Here is an 18,223-nt window from a genome sequence, read left to right as displayed (position 1 = left end):
TAGTATAGTATTGGGAGTATAGTATAGTAGAGCAGTAGTATAGCAGTTGTATAGGATAGTATAAATTTAGTATAAATCTTCTAATATTAATGATATTTCTGCAAAGTTCATATTTCCAGGTCCACTGTGCAAATGTCAGAATTCTTCAGCATTATTTCTCCTCCTCTTCTTTCTCCTTGTCCTTCTCTCTCCTCCTCCTCCCTCTTCTCCTCCTCCTCTTCCTCCTCTCTCCTCTCCTTTTTCTCTTCCTCCTCCTCTCTCCAAATGAACTGCACATGTGTTTGTTGGACTAAACATGGCACAAAAGGATTTCTCTATCTTTTTTTATTTATTTTTTTTTTTTTACAATTTATTTATTATTTACCAAATCTATTCAAACATTTCCTGATAAGTTCCATTTTCTTTTTTAACCAATTCCACAGTTTTTCTTCTACATTCATAATCTTTTTATAATAAACTTTACTCAATTTTTAGCTGAATTTCTGAAGTAATTTGGCAACCCAGTCTCTCTGTAAAGTCAAACATTCACTTGATGAACAAAGTTTTAAGAGTGAACATTTATATAAACATTAATACAAATATAAACTTCTCATGGCCTTATGTCATTACATTATATTTATTTTCACTGAGGCTCGACGGGCCAAAGCCTGTTCAAGCCTTTGTAATTTGTATGTTGTTTTTGCATGTTTATTTTAAAAATGTTCTTAGATTTTTGTCTGTGCGATCACATACAAATAAAACAGGTATTAATTTGTTTACTCTAAGTAGAAGCAGAGCATGTAAACACATCTACAGATGATTAAAAAAATATATAATAATAAATAAATAAATAATAATAATAATCGTGGCATGTATCTTGTAATGTAACAGCCTTTATATTGTCTTCAACATTACAGCCACATGTGAAATCAAAGCAAAGTGATTAGTTATACATATTTTAGTGTAAAAATATCTATACATTTCACTTTTTACTTAAAGCTACAGTATGTAACTTATACACTAAAATAAATCATGCTTTTAAAGGTTTATCTTTAAACCTTCATTGAAGAACATAGACAAACATGGACCTTCTCTGAGTGAGCTTACATCTTCCACACTACATAACATAACATAACATGACATAGCATAACATAACACGCATCTATCTCCATGGAGAATGTCCCAGAGTATGACTTTATATGTCCATGTTCATGCAGAAAGTTGCATACTGTACCTTTATTTTTTTACTTAGAGCTGGGTTGCCTTCTTAAGCCCTAAACTTTTGAAACTCTAAAAACTCTCCCTGCTCGTGCTTTAGCCTGTTCTCTGTCTCCTCCTTAGGCCATGTTTGCCAGCTACGTCCCTGAAATCATAGAGTTAATAGGAAACCGCAAGAAATACGGCGGTTCGTATAGTGCCGTAAATGGTCGAAAGTAAGTATTTTGGCGCCCCTGTCTGGAGAGCCTGTGCATGCTTTTGTTCTGTCTCTGTTTATGCATGTAGGCCATGTTTGCTCGCTACGTTCCCGAAATTGCAGCTCTCATCTTAAATCGGAAGAAGTACGGAGGGAGCTATAACTCGACTCGAGGGAGAAAGTAAGTCCTGAGAGATCGTCACGGTCACTTCACGGTGACTTAACGGTGTGGTGTGTGTGACTTTAGTCTAAAGGTCCAATATTACACAACACTGACCCCTGTGAGCTTTAAGCCATGTTCTAATGTTGTTCCCTCCTCAAAAACAGACCTGGAGTTGTGTTTTGTTTCATTCACACATGTTTGAGTAACACTTTATTATTAGTCTGTCTACATCTCCAAAGCTCAAAATGCTCTGTTCCACCTTGTGATGTCATGAAGTGGTAGTTTTCAAGTTAATGGCTCCTTTTACCTTTAGTTCAGTAGAGATCGTCAATTCCAGGGCTGAAATGATCCAAATGATTCTAGTGAAGGTGTGTGGAGTTTAAAAACACAGTGGAGCACTTCCTGTATAACCACATGATGACATCACAAGGTGGAACAGAGTGTTCCACCTTCAGTTTGAGAGAAAAATTCAACCTAAACATGCAGGGTTTGTGTGTTAAACATGTGAATGAAACAAAACACAACTCCAGGTCTGTTTGTGATGAGGAAACAACATTAGAACAGAGATCAGAGAATAGAGTCATATGGGCCCTTTAAACAGAATAGTGTAATATGGGCCTTTAAACCTGGAGATGACAGAATAAAACAGACGGTCCAGGTTTGTTTCATAAAGTCACACTGGCTGAAGAAAAGGCCGTTGTTCTTGTGTTGCTGCTTCATTTTTACACTGGAAAAATCTCAATAATGTTTGGTTTAAAATGTTTTATTATCAGTCAGACCCACAGACTACTGTTGTGTCTCTGGGCAAGACACTTTCCCAGTATGAATGAACGGTAGTGGTCGGGTTTAAAGGGTTGGGTTCAAACAGGGTTGAAGGGGTTGGGTTAAAACGGCTGCAAAGCGTCAGGTCCAAACGTGTTTAAAGGGTTGGGTCCAAACGTGTTTAAAGGGTTGGGTCCAAATGGGTTTAAAGGGGTTGGGTTAAAATGGGTTTAAAGGGTTGGGTCCAAATGGGTTTAAAGGGGTTGGTTTAAAACAGATTTAAAGTGTCGGGTTCAAACAGGCTTAAAGGCGTTGGGTTCAAACAGGTTTAAAGGGACCCTGTTGTTGAGATTTTTCCTGTGGTCACATGTGGTCACTTGGTGGTGGGACATGGAGGATTTTCACTGTATTTGACAAAAGATTATCACAGCGTGAATCAGTTAATTCAATATTTCTTCAGACAATTACACTTATTCAAATCTATTTTCAGATTTTATTCATTCATTTATCCATCAGGTCCACAATGCAACACTATTTTCTGGTGTTGCATTGTGGACCTGATGGATAAATGTTGAATGAAAAGTGACCATTTTGAAAATCCTTCATGTAACTGTTTATTTACACATAAACACATTATATACACACATTATATTATGTTTGATTTTGTATCATTTTCACTTTGTGCTTAACAAATCAAACACAGCATTTCAAGCCAGTCACAGAGCATCGGACACATTTTAAATAAAACATTCACTCCATAACTCATGAGAACATTCAGATAACGGACCAGCGATGAACTGTTTCGTTGTGTTGTGTTATTCTGAAGAGTTCTCACTAAACGTCATTATCACCATTTATGATACAGCGAAACACTCCAGAAACCACCCCGTTCATCCTTCCCTCTTCCCCCCTACATTAGTTTACACAAGTCACATTTTATCACTTCATTAAAATCATCACATCACTTCTATTCCTTTGTTTCTTTTCTGCTTTTAAAAATGTCACTGTTTCTCTGCTGCTTTGGCCTCTCTTCAGTCCAACCTACACCTTCAGAATCAGGGACCTTTTTCATAATAAGTATAAATGTAGAACTTTAAAGCCCCACTGTGTAACTTTTTACCCCCAAAACAGACTTTTCCAGTTTGTATATTTTGATTACAGTAAAAAACATGCATCCTGACTGTGAGCGGGCTTGCATCTCCACAAACCTCACTCTTATTTGGCCTGGAGGCTGTTTCCACAGTTTGGCTTAAAACCCATCTACCTCCAAAGAAAATGTTTCAGAGTATGATTTTAACTTGTTTCTATGGAATCATTCGGGTGACCTTCCACTTCCACAAAGTTACACAGTGTTGCTTTAAAATAGTACTAAGTAGATCCAGAGAGTAGTTTTTCAGCAGTAATAATAAAACAAGTAAGAACAAATGTATTCATAATTAAAAGAGTCACCAGTTTGAGCTCTGGTAGTTAAATAGACAAAAAAAAAAAAAAAAAAAAAATTAAACTAAAAAAATATGGTTGATTATGAAAAATATGTTTTAAAAATTGCCTCGACGTCGGAAATGGAACGGCTCTGCTTTGGCTGGTTTGTGTTCGTGTTGTGGGTTCACTGCTGGCGCTGGTTCGTAGAGGAAACTAATCTCGTTTAAAATCAGCTTTTCTTAATTAAATTTTAACCAAAAAAATGACATAAGTAATGATTTATGGGTGAGCTCATTCATTCTTTGGGCACTGGTGATGCTAATGTGCGCTAATGCTAATGTGCGCTAATGTGTGAATATGGAGGTCAAGGTGAAACGGCGAAGGAGGTAAGATCATTATTGTTTTTATTTAAATATTCAGCTGCTCTTTTAAAAGATTCTCGATTTGGGTGAGAATGTCGCATGATGTTCTTGTTCTGTATTGTGTTTAAAATGTGTCTGGAAAATGTCCCCAAGGCCTCACAAAAATCAGTAAATATTATAATGGTGAAGTTGTTTAACTGTTCAGTGAAGAAATGATGATTTCCAGTAGGTTTAGATTGTGTTCTAAAGGTGTATGGACTTTAAAAACACAAAGGAGCATTTCTGGCCTACCACCTGATGACGTCATGAGGTGCTGTGGTCCGTTTTGACGATACTGGCCCTTTAATTTAACCCTTTCTTTTCCTTTCAGCATCTGTGTTCTGGTAAACCTGACTGACCTTTACTAACTTCAATTTCTCTTGTATCATGTGACATTAACCTCATATTAACCCCATTAAAAAAGCACATTATAAAACACATTATAAACCACATGGATCAAAATTACAAATAAATGTTTATGTTGTAAATATATAAATGAGGAGAATCTATAGAATGCACTTTATGTAGACCTACACATGTGTTCGGGATAAAGGAAACAACAGTATACATGTGTTTTGAATAAAAGAAGCAGCAGCATACATGTGTTTGGGATAAAGGAAACGGCGGCATATAAACTTCACAACAACATGGAGGATATTCAGAAGATTATTTAGATTTTTTTGTATTTTATGTTGTGAATTAATTAATTCAGATTATTATTTTTCATTGTAAACCACAATATTCATATAGTCTTTTATAGTCTTAATAATACAAACAGGTGAATTGACTTGTGTTGAGTACAGAGCAGAGGGCGGAGATAGGGGGTAGGTGAAAACAAATTTTCAGAGCAATCAAGCATCAAATGCAAGACCATACATGCTTACCTGCACATGAGGGAAACGCATCTTAAAAATGCTAAAAGCCCAACACGTCCCCTTTAATAAACTACACAACAGTGAGCCATAGCACAAAGGTTCATTGATGTGATGGGTCTCAATGTATAAATAACAATAAATCAAAAAATGTTCTGTTTTTTCAAAGTACAAACTCAGTGAACTCATTCTCAATTGTCCAGTCTATTATCTGATATATTTATAATCCTGCTCTAATCCTGGTTTATAATCTGCAGCAGCTCTGACCCTCTCAATCTGAGAATACAGCTCCACACGACTCACATGCAGGAAAACTAAACATTTCCGTTCAATAATCTCTTGTTTTTGAATTGAGGTCAGAAAAAATATAAATCTTTTAGTGTTCTAGTCTAATCATTTATTAATATTAGATTTGTTGCCCTGATTTTTGTCTTGCGGGAACATCCAAGTGAATCCAGCAACTTAAACCCATGCAAAACCTACACATATGCTGGGCTAACTAAACATCTCCCCTCAGTAATCTTCTTTTAAATTCTAGGTCAGAAGATAATAATCTTTTATTGTTTTTAGTTTTTTGTAGTGTTTTTAGTTAAGCCAATTTAATATTAGTTTTGTTGCTCTGATATTTGTCTTGCAGGCACATTATTTTAATATGTAACCAATACAAAACTCTCATGTGGTGTAGACTAATTAAACATTTTTGCTCAATACTCATAATTATACATCATATTTTTTTCATTCTAGGTCAGACAATGTTTTAATAGTAGTTGCTGCCCTTTGTTTTGTCTTGCAGGAATATTGTTGTACAAGACAGTAACACAACCAATACAAAATATTTTTTGCTCAGTCATTTTTTTTTGTTCAAGATGTGGGTTTTTATATTGGTTTTAAGTAGTTTATGCCCTGATGTTTGTCTTGTAGGCACATTGTGGTCAGTCCAACAGAGAAAACCAAGCAACCAATGCAAAATTGACATACACGCTACGCTAGACTAGTCTAATAAACCATTATTCTTGTCTATCTAATCTTTCTAGGTCAGAAAAAAGAAATATTTGGTGTTTTTTTTTTTATATAATTTTGTACTAGTTTTTGTGTCCCTGATTTTTCTCCTGCAGGCACATCGTCGTCTGTGGCCACATTACTCTGGAAAGTGTGTCCAACTTCCTCAAAGACTTCCTACACAAGGACAGGGATGATGTCAATGTAGAAATCGTTTTTCTCCATAAGTGAGTTTGTTTGTTTGTTTTCTTTCATTTGATTGGGGCAAACGTCCGAGGCTCGTCCGCTTGTCTCTTGAATGGTTTAACTGGTTTATATAGAGCATGATTTAGAGTAGACCTTTCACAATCATCACTATAGCCTCCATAGACTTGAGGTGATGAGAATTCCATTTGAGTTGGTCCAATATGGATGTTTTTCAACCAATAATGATCAGATACTGCCTTACTGTTAATGGGTAGATTTATACGACCAGTCAAAATCAGAACTACAATAATCGGATGTTGGATATGGAAAACAAATTTTGAAAAGAAATAATTATTTTTAGTTTACGTTTTTTTTTTTTACATAATTTTCCTGGTCTAAACCTGCTCAGGTGTGAACTATCAGAGAGAAATCAGACATTTGACTTCTGGAGTTATCAGTTGTCATTAAACATCAAATCATGATCAGATTTGTGTTTGCATGTGACCAGAGCCACTGTTTTAAAAATCAACGGTTCATTTATACAGAGGGTTTAATGGATCGTTGCTTTGGGGGTTTCTCTGTCTGTGATTTTCAGTAATGTTCTGCAGCTGTTCCACACTTCAGAATGTGTTTTTGTGACAGTTTTACTTTTTTTTTAACTTTTTTTTTAAAGTAAATCACATTTGGACCAGATTAGATTAAGATTAAATGATGTTTTTGTCCTCAGTATTTCCCCTAATCTTGAGCTGGAAGCCTTGTTCAAGCGTCACTTCACTCAGGTGGAGTTTTACCAGGGCTCTGTCCTGAACCCACACGACCTGGCCCGCGTCAAGGTACGCAATAATCTACTGCTTTATTATTTTAAAATGTTAACTGTATGGTACAGAGAATTTGTGTTTCAGATTCCATAAACATTTGGTTTGTGTTTCCAGATCGAATCGGCCGATGCCTGTTTGATTTTGGCAAATAAATACTGTGCTGACCCTGATGCTGAGGACGCCTCCAACATCATGAGGTGAACTTTTATTTTTATTTGTGCAAATCACAAAACAAAACTAAAAACTCTGTTTTTTTATTTACTGGAAACTGAAACTAAATAATAGTAATTCATATTCATGTTTCAATTTTTAATAAAAACTTATTTTCTGACCCAGAGTGATCTCCATAAAAAACTACCACCCAAAGATCAGAATCATCACCCAGATGCTGCAGTACCACAACAAGGTCAGACTGAAGTGAACCTGTGATCATTTATTAACTTACATTACATTAAGTTAAAGGTGCACTATGGAACTTTCCCACTGGCTTCCCTCCAAGGAGATGTTTTTGCTTTGATTACAATGTTCCACTGTATGGCATTAAACATGTATATCTCCGTGGAGACAAGCAGGTGATGCTAACTTTACTAAGTTATATGTCAGATCTGTGGAGAGGTGACTCTGCTCACAGTGAGAATGTTTTTCAAGGTGTATTTGAGCCATAAAAAGCACCTGTAATGAACTAAAGGTTAGTTAAATGTCATACTGTGAAACTCTCCAAGCAAAGTTACACAGTGCACCTTTACATAAGTTATTTATTAATTTATTGAAATGCAAATTGTTACTTTCTTTACTCTCAATTCTTCTTGTCTCAAATATTAGGTGGAGTTTCCCAGATTCCCAGAAATAGTTTGAAAGCAGCAAAAATATTATCTAAAATATTTATTACTCCACCTTTGCTCTCTTGTGCCCCCTGTAGGCGCACCTGCTGAACATCCCGAGCTGGACCTGGAAAGAGGGGGACGACGCCATCTGCCTGGCTGAGCTGAAGCTCGGGTTCATCGCTCAGAGCTGTTTGGCTCAGGGCCTGTCCACCATGTTGGCCAACCTCTTCTCCATGAGGTCCTTCATCAAGGTCTGGACTGTTCCACACACAGTATTTATACAAATAAATAACCTTCTCTGGATTAGATCGTACACATCAGGCCAGAGTTACATCTGTGTGCTTCTTCAGATCGAGGAGGACACCTGGCAGAAGTACTACCTGGAGGGCGTGTCCAATGAGATGTACACGGAGTATCTGTCCAGTGCCTTTGTGGGACTGTCCTTCCCCGTCATCTGCGAGTGAGGATCTGTTTGAGTATTTTACATGAAAGAATATAGTTGGTGTAATGTTATTTTGGATTGGACTAGTAACTTTACTTTATCTCACAGTGGTTAAATACTGTCTTGTTGTCTTGCAGTAGCTTAATACTATCTCGCTATGGAAGACACATGTTACGATATTGTTTTATAATGAGAATCTACCAAATGTTTTTTTCTTTTCCCTTCTCAGGTTGTGTTATGTGAAGCTGAAGCTGCTGCTCATCGCCATCGAGTACAAGTCTGACCAGAGAGAGAGCAGGTACGGCACCTCCATTCAGTCAATCTTTATTTAAATACAAGACACAACAGACAAACAAAACATGTGGCATTGACTCAGTGGTAGAGCACTCACCCTCCAACCCACAGGTCTGAGGTTAGATACCCATTATACGCCTAAACCTTTTGTAGAATGTGGCGTTTGAGTCTTACAATATGCTGAACTAATCCAAGGCTTTATTATTATTAAAGTGAACTCTAATTCTCATTGTCGACCGTGTAATGCTCATATGGCTCATATTCTGTTTTTGAATATCTGAAGCACTTTGATCAACCCGGGGAACCACGTGAAAATGACAGAGGGGACACTGGGATTCTTCATCGCCAGCGACGCCAAAGAAGTGAAAAGGTAAAGATGATTTTAAATATGCAGCAAATCTGGAAGAAGCCATAGTTTTATATAAAGCACATGTGATAATCATGTATATTCTCCTCAGGGCTCTGTTCTATTGTAAACGTGTCTTTAAGAGCAGTCAGGATGTATCAGTAGTGTTATATAAAGTGTATGTGATATAAACAGTTTAAGTATTTATGTATATAAGTATATGTAATATGTATTATTATTCTCCTCAGGGCTCTGTTCTATTGTAAACGTGTCTTTAAGAGCATTCAGGTTGTATCAGTAATGTTATATGAAGTGTATGTGATATAAACAGGTCAAGTACTTGTGTATATTTATATAGTATAGTTATATACTATATTTAATATGTTTTATGTATATTCTCCTCAGGGCTCTGTTCTATTGTAAAGCCTGTCACGATGACATCACTGACCCAAAACGCATCAAGAAATGTGGATGCAAGAAAAGTATGTTTGTTTTTATATTTAGTCATATTTTGTTGTGTAGTCATTTAAAGTTACACTATTTAAACTTTTGAACTTTTTGTGGACGTCCGCCACCTGCTTGCCTCTGTGGAGATGTAATTACTTTGCCGTGAATGCTCAACAGTTTGGCATTAAACTTATCTAGCTTGGATTTATTCAGTTATAGGTGTTGTTATTGCTCAAAAACACCATGAAAAACATGAAGAACAAGCAAGCGCACCTCTCCACAGATCTGACATGTAACTTGGCCTGGGTGTGACCTAGAGAAGTTTAATGCCATACTGTGGAAGATTCCAGGCAAAGCAATAACATTTCCATGGAGATGAGCAGGTGGTAGACTCCTCATCAGAAAAGTTACATAGTGCCCCTTTAAATATGTATTTATCTTTTAAATGTTTAGATGTATCAGCATGTTAATTTAATGTAATAAATATTATACTCATTTTTAAATGTTTAGATATATTAACATTTAAAATAAATATATTTCTGACATTAAATCAACATGTTTAGATGTTAATTGAATGTCATAATTCAAATTAGTCATTTCTAAAAATGTTCATTGAAAGTCCCTTATTTTCACCCACGGCCCAAAATGATTTGCAAATCAACACAACCAAAGTTTGGACACAGCCTCAGTCAATGTTTTTTTGTTTATTTTTACTACTTTCTACATTTTATATTCACACAGAAGACATCAGATTTATGAAGCAAGAAATAGGGAATTATGTAGTAAAAAAAGACTATTTTCTTTTTTCCATTCAAATCCTCAAAGTTTCTGCCCTTTACTTGCTTACCACTTACTTTTGCTTAAAATATCTAGGATTCAGTAGAGTTATTTACCTTTTTGGTCTACTACATAATAGGATATTTCTTGGTTCATATATTTGATGTCTTCTGTGTGTTTATAATGTAGTAAAAATATAGAATACAATGAGAAGCTGTGTGTTTATGACTGCTCATGTATACATAGAAGTATATATAGAAGTACGTGTTGAAGTACATGTTAAAGTTATGTACCTGCTCGTGTATATGTAGAAGTACATGTTGAAGTACATGTTGAAGTGATGTACCTGCTGGTGAGCGTCTGTATACTTCTGTGTGTTCCCTCCTGCTGCTGTGGACTCTGTTTATATTTTAGTGGTTTATTGTGAGTAACATGAACATTTCCTGACCGCAGCCTGACCCTGAAGTAGCCTGTAGTGAATGCAGTGATGTTGCATGTTTGAAGCCTGAGGACCTCTGTTCATTTGCACGAAAAACAAAAACACTTGGATGTTATATGAAAAAATATTACAAAAAACCTCCTAGCATGCTAACGATTGAATGAACTGGGATGAGGTGGAAAACACAATAGCACTTTCATTCATGTATTAGACTGTCACACCCAACTTCACCACCAGATGTCAGTGCAGACCTTACAAAAACAGTAGAAATGAAGAGGAGTATTAATTTGAATAGTACTACACACAAGAGAAATACCCCAAAAGAGAAGAATTATACAAGGAAATACAAGTTTTTATATAGACTGTGATCAGGCTGTGGTTATGTAAATCTACCTGTCTATGCATATAAATACAGTCCTGTCTATTAGATTGTTACCTCCTCAAAAACAGACCTGGAGTTATGTTTTGTTTGATTCACACATGTTTGAGTAACACTTTATTATTAGTCTGTCTGCATCTCCAAAGCTCAAAATGCTCTGTTCCACCTTGTGATGTCATGAAGTGGTAGTTTTCAAGTTAAGAAACATGTGTGAATGAAACAAAACACAACTCCAGATCTGTTTGTGATGAAGAAACAACATTAGAACAGAGAATAGTGTAATATGGGCCTTTAAACAGAATAGTCTCATATTTATTTAAAATTATGACCGTTTATGCAGAGATTAACTATTTAAAACAAAATGTCTCCTGGAACTTGTGAATATGCCAGATTTACCAAAACAAGGCACAAGAATTCATTTGGACGAGCAATTTTGGATGTTTTCTCTTTAAGAAAATGTACTTCGAATAGTGTTTATGTGATGGGATCGAATGAGACGGTCCCATAAGAGAGTGAAACCGACGTCTTCATGATTAATTAACCTGTTGTTTGTCGTCCCCAACGCACCTGTAGCTAAGATGGCCGCCTCCCCGACTGAACGCCTGGCCTGTTGCTTTGGTTCAGGGTGCATGTCTCTTAGTCACCGTAGTAGCTCGGACGTCCCGCTCTCCGCTGTCTCTGTTAGCTCGGCCCGTAAGTGGTCACCTGATCTGCCATACCTTTGACCTTCGACCTCTGCCTCAGTGTCCTGTCTCCAGCCGTCAGCTTGTGGCATTAGCTGCTGTGGTGATGTCTGTGGTTAATATACCTGTCGTGGCTTATATATACATGTGGACTTTTGGATGTGATTCTAGGTTCTGTCTGATGCATGCTCTTGGTATTTTAATGTTTGGCTTGAATAAATCTGCTACTAACCCACCACTTACACCTACACTTTCTATGTTTATTAAGAATTATTGATTAGTAAAAGGCTTCTCTTGACAATCAGACACACAGCTGACCTACATGCCTCCTGCAGCTACACTGAATCTACTTAAAACTATGTAAAACCCCACAGGAAATATGCAGCTTTTCAAATCTGAGGACAGGCCTGACCTTTAGGAGCTGGGAGCATGACATTGTACAAAAGGAGAACACTCTGTTGAGGCGAGTTATGTGAATGGTACCAAATAATGGACTTCTAACAATATGGCTGTGTGTAAGACTGGGCAGTTAATAAAAAAGCAAGAAGAGATAAAGAGATCGTGATCACAGACTGCATAAAGAAGAGGACTGAGGGAGTGTGACGTCACCCGCACCGTTTGGCTCCAAATGAAGCCCGTCGAAGCTGGCAGTTGCAGGGGCCAATTTGGAGCCCAGTTTCACATTTGGCATTTCAACCGCGACTATCATAGCAACCATCATTTCATGTTTTGATTTGTCGCGCTCGTTTAACCCACATGAAATGGCACCAAAGCAGCTCCTCCCTGCCCCATGTACCTCTATAGGAAAACACTACTTTGGGTTTGACTAAAAGAGCTTAGATCTCGGTCTAAATACAGTTTTTATTGACGCTAAGAGCAGGATGGAGCTGACATGTTGCATAAGACAGAAACGGTGTGTAAATCTTTATGCAATTTGCCTCAAAATATTAGATTCTGTCATATTTTTAGCCCAATATTTTGTTCAAATCCCCTAGACGTTCTTACTCTCCCCTGGCGTTCGCACTCCTCCTCCAGATGTTCTCACCCTTTCCCCGGGCATTCTGACTCCTCCCTGGGTGCTCTGGCTCCTCCCCCGGGCATTCTGGCTCCTCCCTTGGGTCTTCTCAACCCGCTTCTTGTCTCTTACCTTTTGGTTCTTTGTCCTTATTCTCTCTGACACAGAAATTATGTTTGCGTTTCATTTTCGTAGAGACTGGCTGTTATTGTACTGGCTGTGACAGTTGTGAGTCACCAGGACATGCTCGCTCGCTTTACCCCAGTACAGAGCTCCGTTTGTGGGGCATGTGCAGCCCACTTGGCCCCTGACTCTTCTGGAGCATTACAGTCCCAGGGCCAGTTTGAACAGGGTGTTGTCAGTGGAGAGCCTCAGCATCTATGATCTTTATTACAATGAGATGAAATAAGTAATAATATGAATTTGTGAGCTGTTCTTAACATTAAATGTTTTTCTTTTATGAAAGATATGAACATTTTTTAAAATTTTATCTTGTAAATTTGAACAAATCTGCTGAAGGACGACACACATTCAAGACTAGACTCAAGGTTTTGGAGCAGATGTTTTTATTTTATTATTATCATATTATCTTTTCTTTTTTTTTTTACTGTGCACCAAATTATAACTTAATACAACTAGCACTTTTAAATTAATTTGTACCTTGCGAAAAGGGATTACACAGGGATTACAATCTGAGGATGAGAATGCAAAAATATAAATAAATAATCGCAGCAAATTTTAAAAAGTTACAAAATTATGATTTATTTTGTGTTTCTATGTTCCAGTAGAAAGAAGCACTTTACTTTTTAACCTGTAAACAATCAACTAAATTCAAAATCACTTCTTCAAAATGACACTTTCATTTGTCAGACTAACAGCCTCTAGAATCTGTCGCACTTTTGCTTGTCTCACTTCAGTCCATGTCGCATCAAAGTGCCTTAAACACACTGTCATATTTACTCTATTAATGCTTTGGTTCTGTTCTAACCTGTCTGTTTCTCCCTCAGCTAAAAACAGTTATAACGGATACATCAAATCAAGTAAGTGCATTTCATTCACTTTGACTGTTTGGAGTTTGTCAGTGTGTAGTGTAATATGGGCCCTTTAAATAGCTGGGTTTCAGATGTCACTAAAGGCAGCTAGATTTAACGTGATAAATGTGGCTGCGACTGGGTCTGAGTTGTGGCTCTGAATGTCACAGTGTCATATTTTAAAGTGACGATTATTGTGAGAATAAAACACCATGATTTAACGATTATACACGATTCTGAACACCTTCAACAAACAGCAGTGAAAGAAAATGGAGGATCTCACTGTTTTTAAAATGTTATGAAACTGATTTGTGAAATGAAACTTTCAGAAGAATAACATAAAGTTGAGACAAAAAGAGCCACATAAATCAGCTCTTTACATGAGTTCTACTTTTTGGAGTAAAGTTTAAATGGAAATTACTTGAAACTTATTATCCTAATTAAACCATAGTAAAAAAAAAAAAGATCATTTTCTGCAAAACAAAGGGAGAAAAATATTGTGTATTTTTACAGTTCACAGATCTCGATCTCAAAATGGCGCCGTCTCGGTGCTGCTGGTGCTGGCTAATGTGTGCTGTCACATTCTTGTTCCTGTGACATAACAATAGACTCTGAAAACCTGGAGTCGTACTAACTCATTTATTTCTATTATAAATATGGAGGCGGGTGTCACACCCAGCTTTTCACTGGACCTGCAGCACGTGCTTAAGTGGTCTTTAATAGAAATGAGGAACATTCATTATTCAAATATTAACGTTTCTGTGCCACATGGAATTAGCCCAGAGAATGTGCAGGTAATGCTAATATGTTTTATTAAAGGTGTAATGCGGGGCTTTTATGTCACTGTAGATTAAAGCTCAGACAATGCACGTCCTCAGTTTAAAGGGACAGGTCTGTGAAGTAGGTTAAGTTTGGTGTTATTATAATGGGACAATGGACAGCAATATGTGTCACGAAAAAACTAATGTTAGCGTCATGTTTGACCCTCCTCTGTCAGCAGATTAGGTTTGACCCTTCTGAGCTTCCATACTGAAACTGTTGAATAAAACATTTACATATGGAACCAAACTGTTTCAATATTATTATTGTATTAGCTTATTTTATAACCTCTTCAATAAATGACTTAAAGCTCCTGCTAAATGTTTCAGGTGTGTGTGGGGCAACCTGCTTGTCTCCATGGAGATGTTAATGCTTTGCCCGGAATACTCCAGCGTATGGCATTAAACATATCTATCTTACATTTATTCAGTTGTACTTGTTCTTATTAAAATACCAAAACAGCAATTCTTCAGGCTCATTTCTGTATCTGTCACTTCAAAACGTTTCTAATGTCAAGACTGTATTTTCTTGAACAACCACCAGAGGGTGCAAAAAAGTCAGTTTTAAAATTGACCAAAACTGATGAAATAGAGCAAAAGATAAACAACCCACGACAGGTTTTTACAGCCAACTGGTGTCACTACTTTCTCGTCTCTGGAGATGAAGAAGATTAATGTTGAACTGTGAAACATTCTAGGCAAAGCAATAGCATCTCAAGGTCAAGCAAGTGATGGACCCTCCACCAGAAAGTGAAATAATAATACAATAAATAAATTAATAAAACATATAATTGTAATTTTAAAATAGCGGTTTATAGAAATAGTTGACCTTTATAAATGTCATTCTGAGTTTAAATGACCTCTCTCCAGCCCCTGGTGGTCCTCCTCTGCTCCAGTACAATCACCTGAACCACGTCCTGGAGCCCAGTAGGGGGCAGCAGAGTGGACCAGGGCTAGTCCCACTGGTGAATAACCGAAAGGGGAGTCTGCTGCCCCCACCCCGAAAACGCCACATGGCTCAATCAGCGGATGGCAAGAGGCTCCAGAGAGCTCAGAGCCTGCCCGTCAAATACAGATACCACCCGAGTAACGCCGCCCAGAGGCAGTGTAAGGGACTGCATACTAAATAATAGGCCGTTTTGGAAGACTCCGGAAAGTTTAACCTCTAACACTGAATGAACTCACTAACACTAATGGTCCTAAAGCACAACCTTGTGGTACTCCCTTTAAACTTCATAATATTATTTCTATATTATTTCTCATTATCAAAGTATTTTAATAATACGTCCTTGATTCTAGTTGTAAATGCCCTGGAGAGTGATGTGCAAAAAAGTATCAAAAAAGGTTTTTCTTCACAGGCAATATATGCATGCATGTATATGTGCGTGAGTGTGTGTGTGTGTGTGTGTGTGTGTATATATATATATATATATATATATATATATATATATATATATAATTTGTAAAAAGTATTGTTTTTGTTTTGTTTTTTGTTTTGTTTTTATGTAGAGTGATGTAGACTGAGAGTGTAAACTCAGCTATTTAACAATCATTTTTAATCAAATGTAATAATCAAATACTGTGTGAATGTTTCACAGACCTTTAATTATTTCTGTTAATATGAATTACTATAAAGTACATTCTTTTAAGCCTATTTCAATTTAAATTTTACAAGTAAAAAATAAATCTACTCTGGTTTAGCATTTGGTTGATTGGCTAGTGTTAAAAGTCTAAGGAGAGCCAAACATGTGATGCTATGCTAAATATGCTACATTTTATGTTGCTAATAGTGAAGCCCTTTGACCCTTCCCAAATACTAATATGAATGTATTGCATGTTTTGGCACATACAAAACATGAGTGAACTAGATCTAAACATGAGTAAATCTAATCTAACTAAAATTTTGTTAGTTAAAAATGTATAAATTAGAAAATAACAAATCAGTTTATGAAGGACAACAAAAGAATATTAAATATGAACTGTTGGTCAAACAAGTAAAATTACTACAGTGTGGTGTGTTTGTGTGAATAAAACGTATTTTTATATTCAATGTTTTTATTCAATTTTTTAAACTATTCATAATGTGAACTGTCCAAAAACTCACTGTCTGCAGTGTTTTCTTTCATTAATGTAATATTTGAAATTGCATTATTTTACTATGAAAATTGTATATAATTGTATTCTTGATACTTAAATATTATTATTTTTGTAGTTGAAGACGACCAACAGTCTGCTCTATCACCAAAGAAAAAGCAACGCAACGGAAACATGAGGAACTCCCCAAACTCTTCACCCAAAATCATGAGGTAAGTGACACCGATGAGAACATGTGTAGAAAGAAATATTAATGTTATAATGTCATTTTATTGGTGAAAGAACTCATCACATTATTTGGTTGCATTGAAGTTTAAACTGGAGCTGGTGGAACAATTCTGCTTCTGTACTATATATTTAGCTGAAATGGTTTATGTAGATGTAGAATGGGAGGTTGAAGGGGCCAAAGGCACAGATTGGCAGCCACGTCTCAGTCAGTTTCAGGGCAGGTGGAGCTATAGAAGCAGTTTACCACCACACAGAGGATGGAGTGAAAAAAGTACAAACCGAAGCATCATTTTTACCATTACTACTATTACATTCCTGAGTGCTCAGTGTAGGGAGCCGGATCCCTGTAGTCTCTCAGTGACAGGGCAGAGTGGCTCTTAAACAGGACTGGCAGTAATGACAGCGCGTGGATGGATCGCCCCAGGCTGGGTTCTAGCTAGCGCTCTCTCGCCGCTAACATCCGCTCACTATACATATCTACACTACAAAGGCATTTAAACAGTACCTGGCTTTTATCTTGTCGCGTAGCATTAGCTTAGCACCACTTGAGTTTGACTGCAGATGACAATACAAGGTTATTACAGAGGAGAGGACGCTGATGGCCATTAAGGGCTAAGCTAACATTAGTGCATTTCTATGGAGATGACTGAATGCTAGCTGACAGCTGTCTCAAAGCTTCAGATGCTATTTATTTAATATGACAACACGGCCTCATGTTGACAAGATAAAACAGGTTAATTCCCTAAACGCTCTTGTATTTGAGGAGATAGAGCTCACATCCGCCCAGTGTTGAAGTCAGTATTCAGAACACAGTACCACAATACAGTTACAAATATATTTTACTGCAAATTCTTGAAGTTTTCTTCCATCTCTGTTGTCGGTGAAATCTATATATGCCTCTGTAAGCGGTGGAAAGATTTAGTATGATGCGATTTGACAACTAATGTTCAATAAACACAGCACAGCCTCTGGTTCTCAAGTGTCACACCACAACTAAACCGGTCCCACACTGGAGTCCCATCTGGCCCAGGTGCAGTCTGAGTGACAGGAGAGTCTGGGAGAGATCTCTAGATGACTCAAACATGCATGGATGACATGTAAACCCTCTTCAGACATGTTTTTAATGAGGGAACAGTGTTAGAATATGGGACAAAGCTCTAAAAAGTCAATTTTGCTGAATAACCCTGTTTAAAGAAAGGCTTTTGAACTTTGGTAGAAAATACCTCCTCTTTTAGCCTTTTGTCGGCTTGTGTAAACGTAGCACTAGAGGCGCAGTAGAGGTGGAGATGCCTAAATTAGCCTGAGGGAAACGGCACCAGAACAAGCAGAGGAGTGAACATCTGTGTAGAGGGTATCAGCCATGTTTTTAGAGAACCCACCTCAGGCTGTG

The 18,223-nt window shown here is 37.1% G+C and overlaps 1 protein-coding gene across 1 annotated transcript in view; it reads left to right on the top strand.

Annotated features, from left to right (window-relative positions):
• Positions 1-18,223, top strand: part of LOC117387069 (calcium-activated potassium channel subunit alpha-1-like) — a 96,207-nt gene that overhangs the window by 62,108 nt on the left and 15,876 nt on the right. Inside the window, exons 9-21 of the mRNA XM_033984460.2 lie at positions 1,321-1,412; positions 6,129-6,239; positions 6,926-7,031; positions 7,131-7,213; positions 7,353-7,422; positions 7,936-8,091; positions 8,191-8,300; positions 8,512-8,580; positions 8,860-8,946; positions 9,328-9,404; positions 11,538-11,657; positions 13,670-13,702; positions 16,724-16,817. Coding sequence (XP_033840351.1) covers positions 1,321-1,412; positions 6,129-6,239; positions 6,926-7,031; positions 7,131-7,213; positions 7,353-7,422; positions 7,936-8,091; positions 8,191-8,300; positions 8,512-8,580; positions 8,860-8,946; positions 9,328-9,404; positions 11,538-11,657; positions 13,670-13,702; positions 16,724-16,817 — 1,208 coding nt within the window. The remainder of the gene's footprint in view (positions 1-1,320; positions 1,413-6,128; positions 6,240-6,925; positions 7,032-7,130; positions 7,214-7,352; positions 7,423-7,935; positions 8,092-8,190; positions 8,301-8,511; positions 8,581-8,859; positions 8,947-9,327; positions 9,405-11,537; positions 11,658-13,669; positions 13,703-16,723; positions 16,818-18,223) is intronic.

This window comes from Periophthalmus magnuspinnatus, chromosome 19 (assembly GCF_009829125.3).
Source record: "Periophthalmus magnuspinnatus isolate fPerMag1 chromosome 19, fPerMag1.2.pri, whole genome shotgun sequence".
NCBI classification, from domain to species: Eukaryota; Metazoa; Chordata; class Actinopteri; order Gobiiformes; family Gobiidae; genus Periophthalmus; species Periophthalmus magnuspinnatus.
Note: the sequence above shows the minus strand (reverse complement) of the source record. Positions and strands in the feature narration are given on the sequence as shown.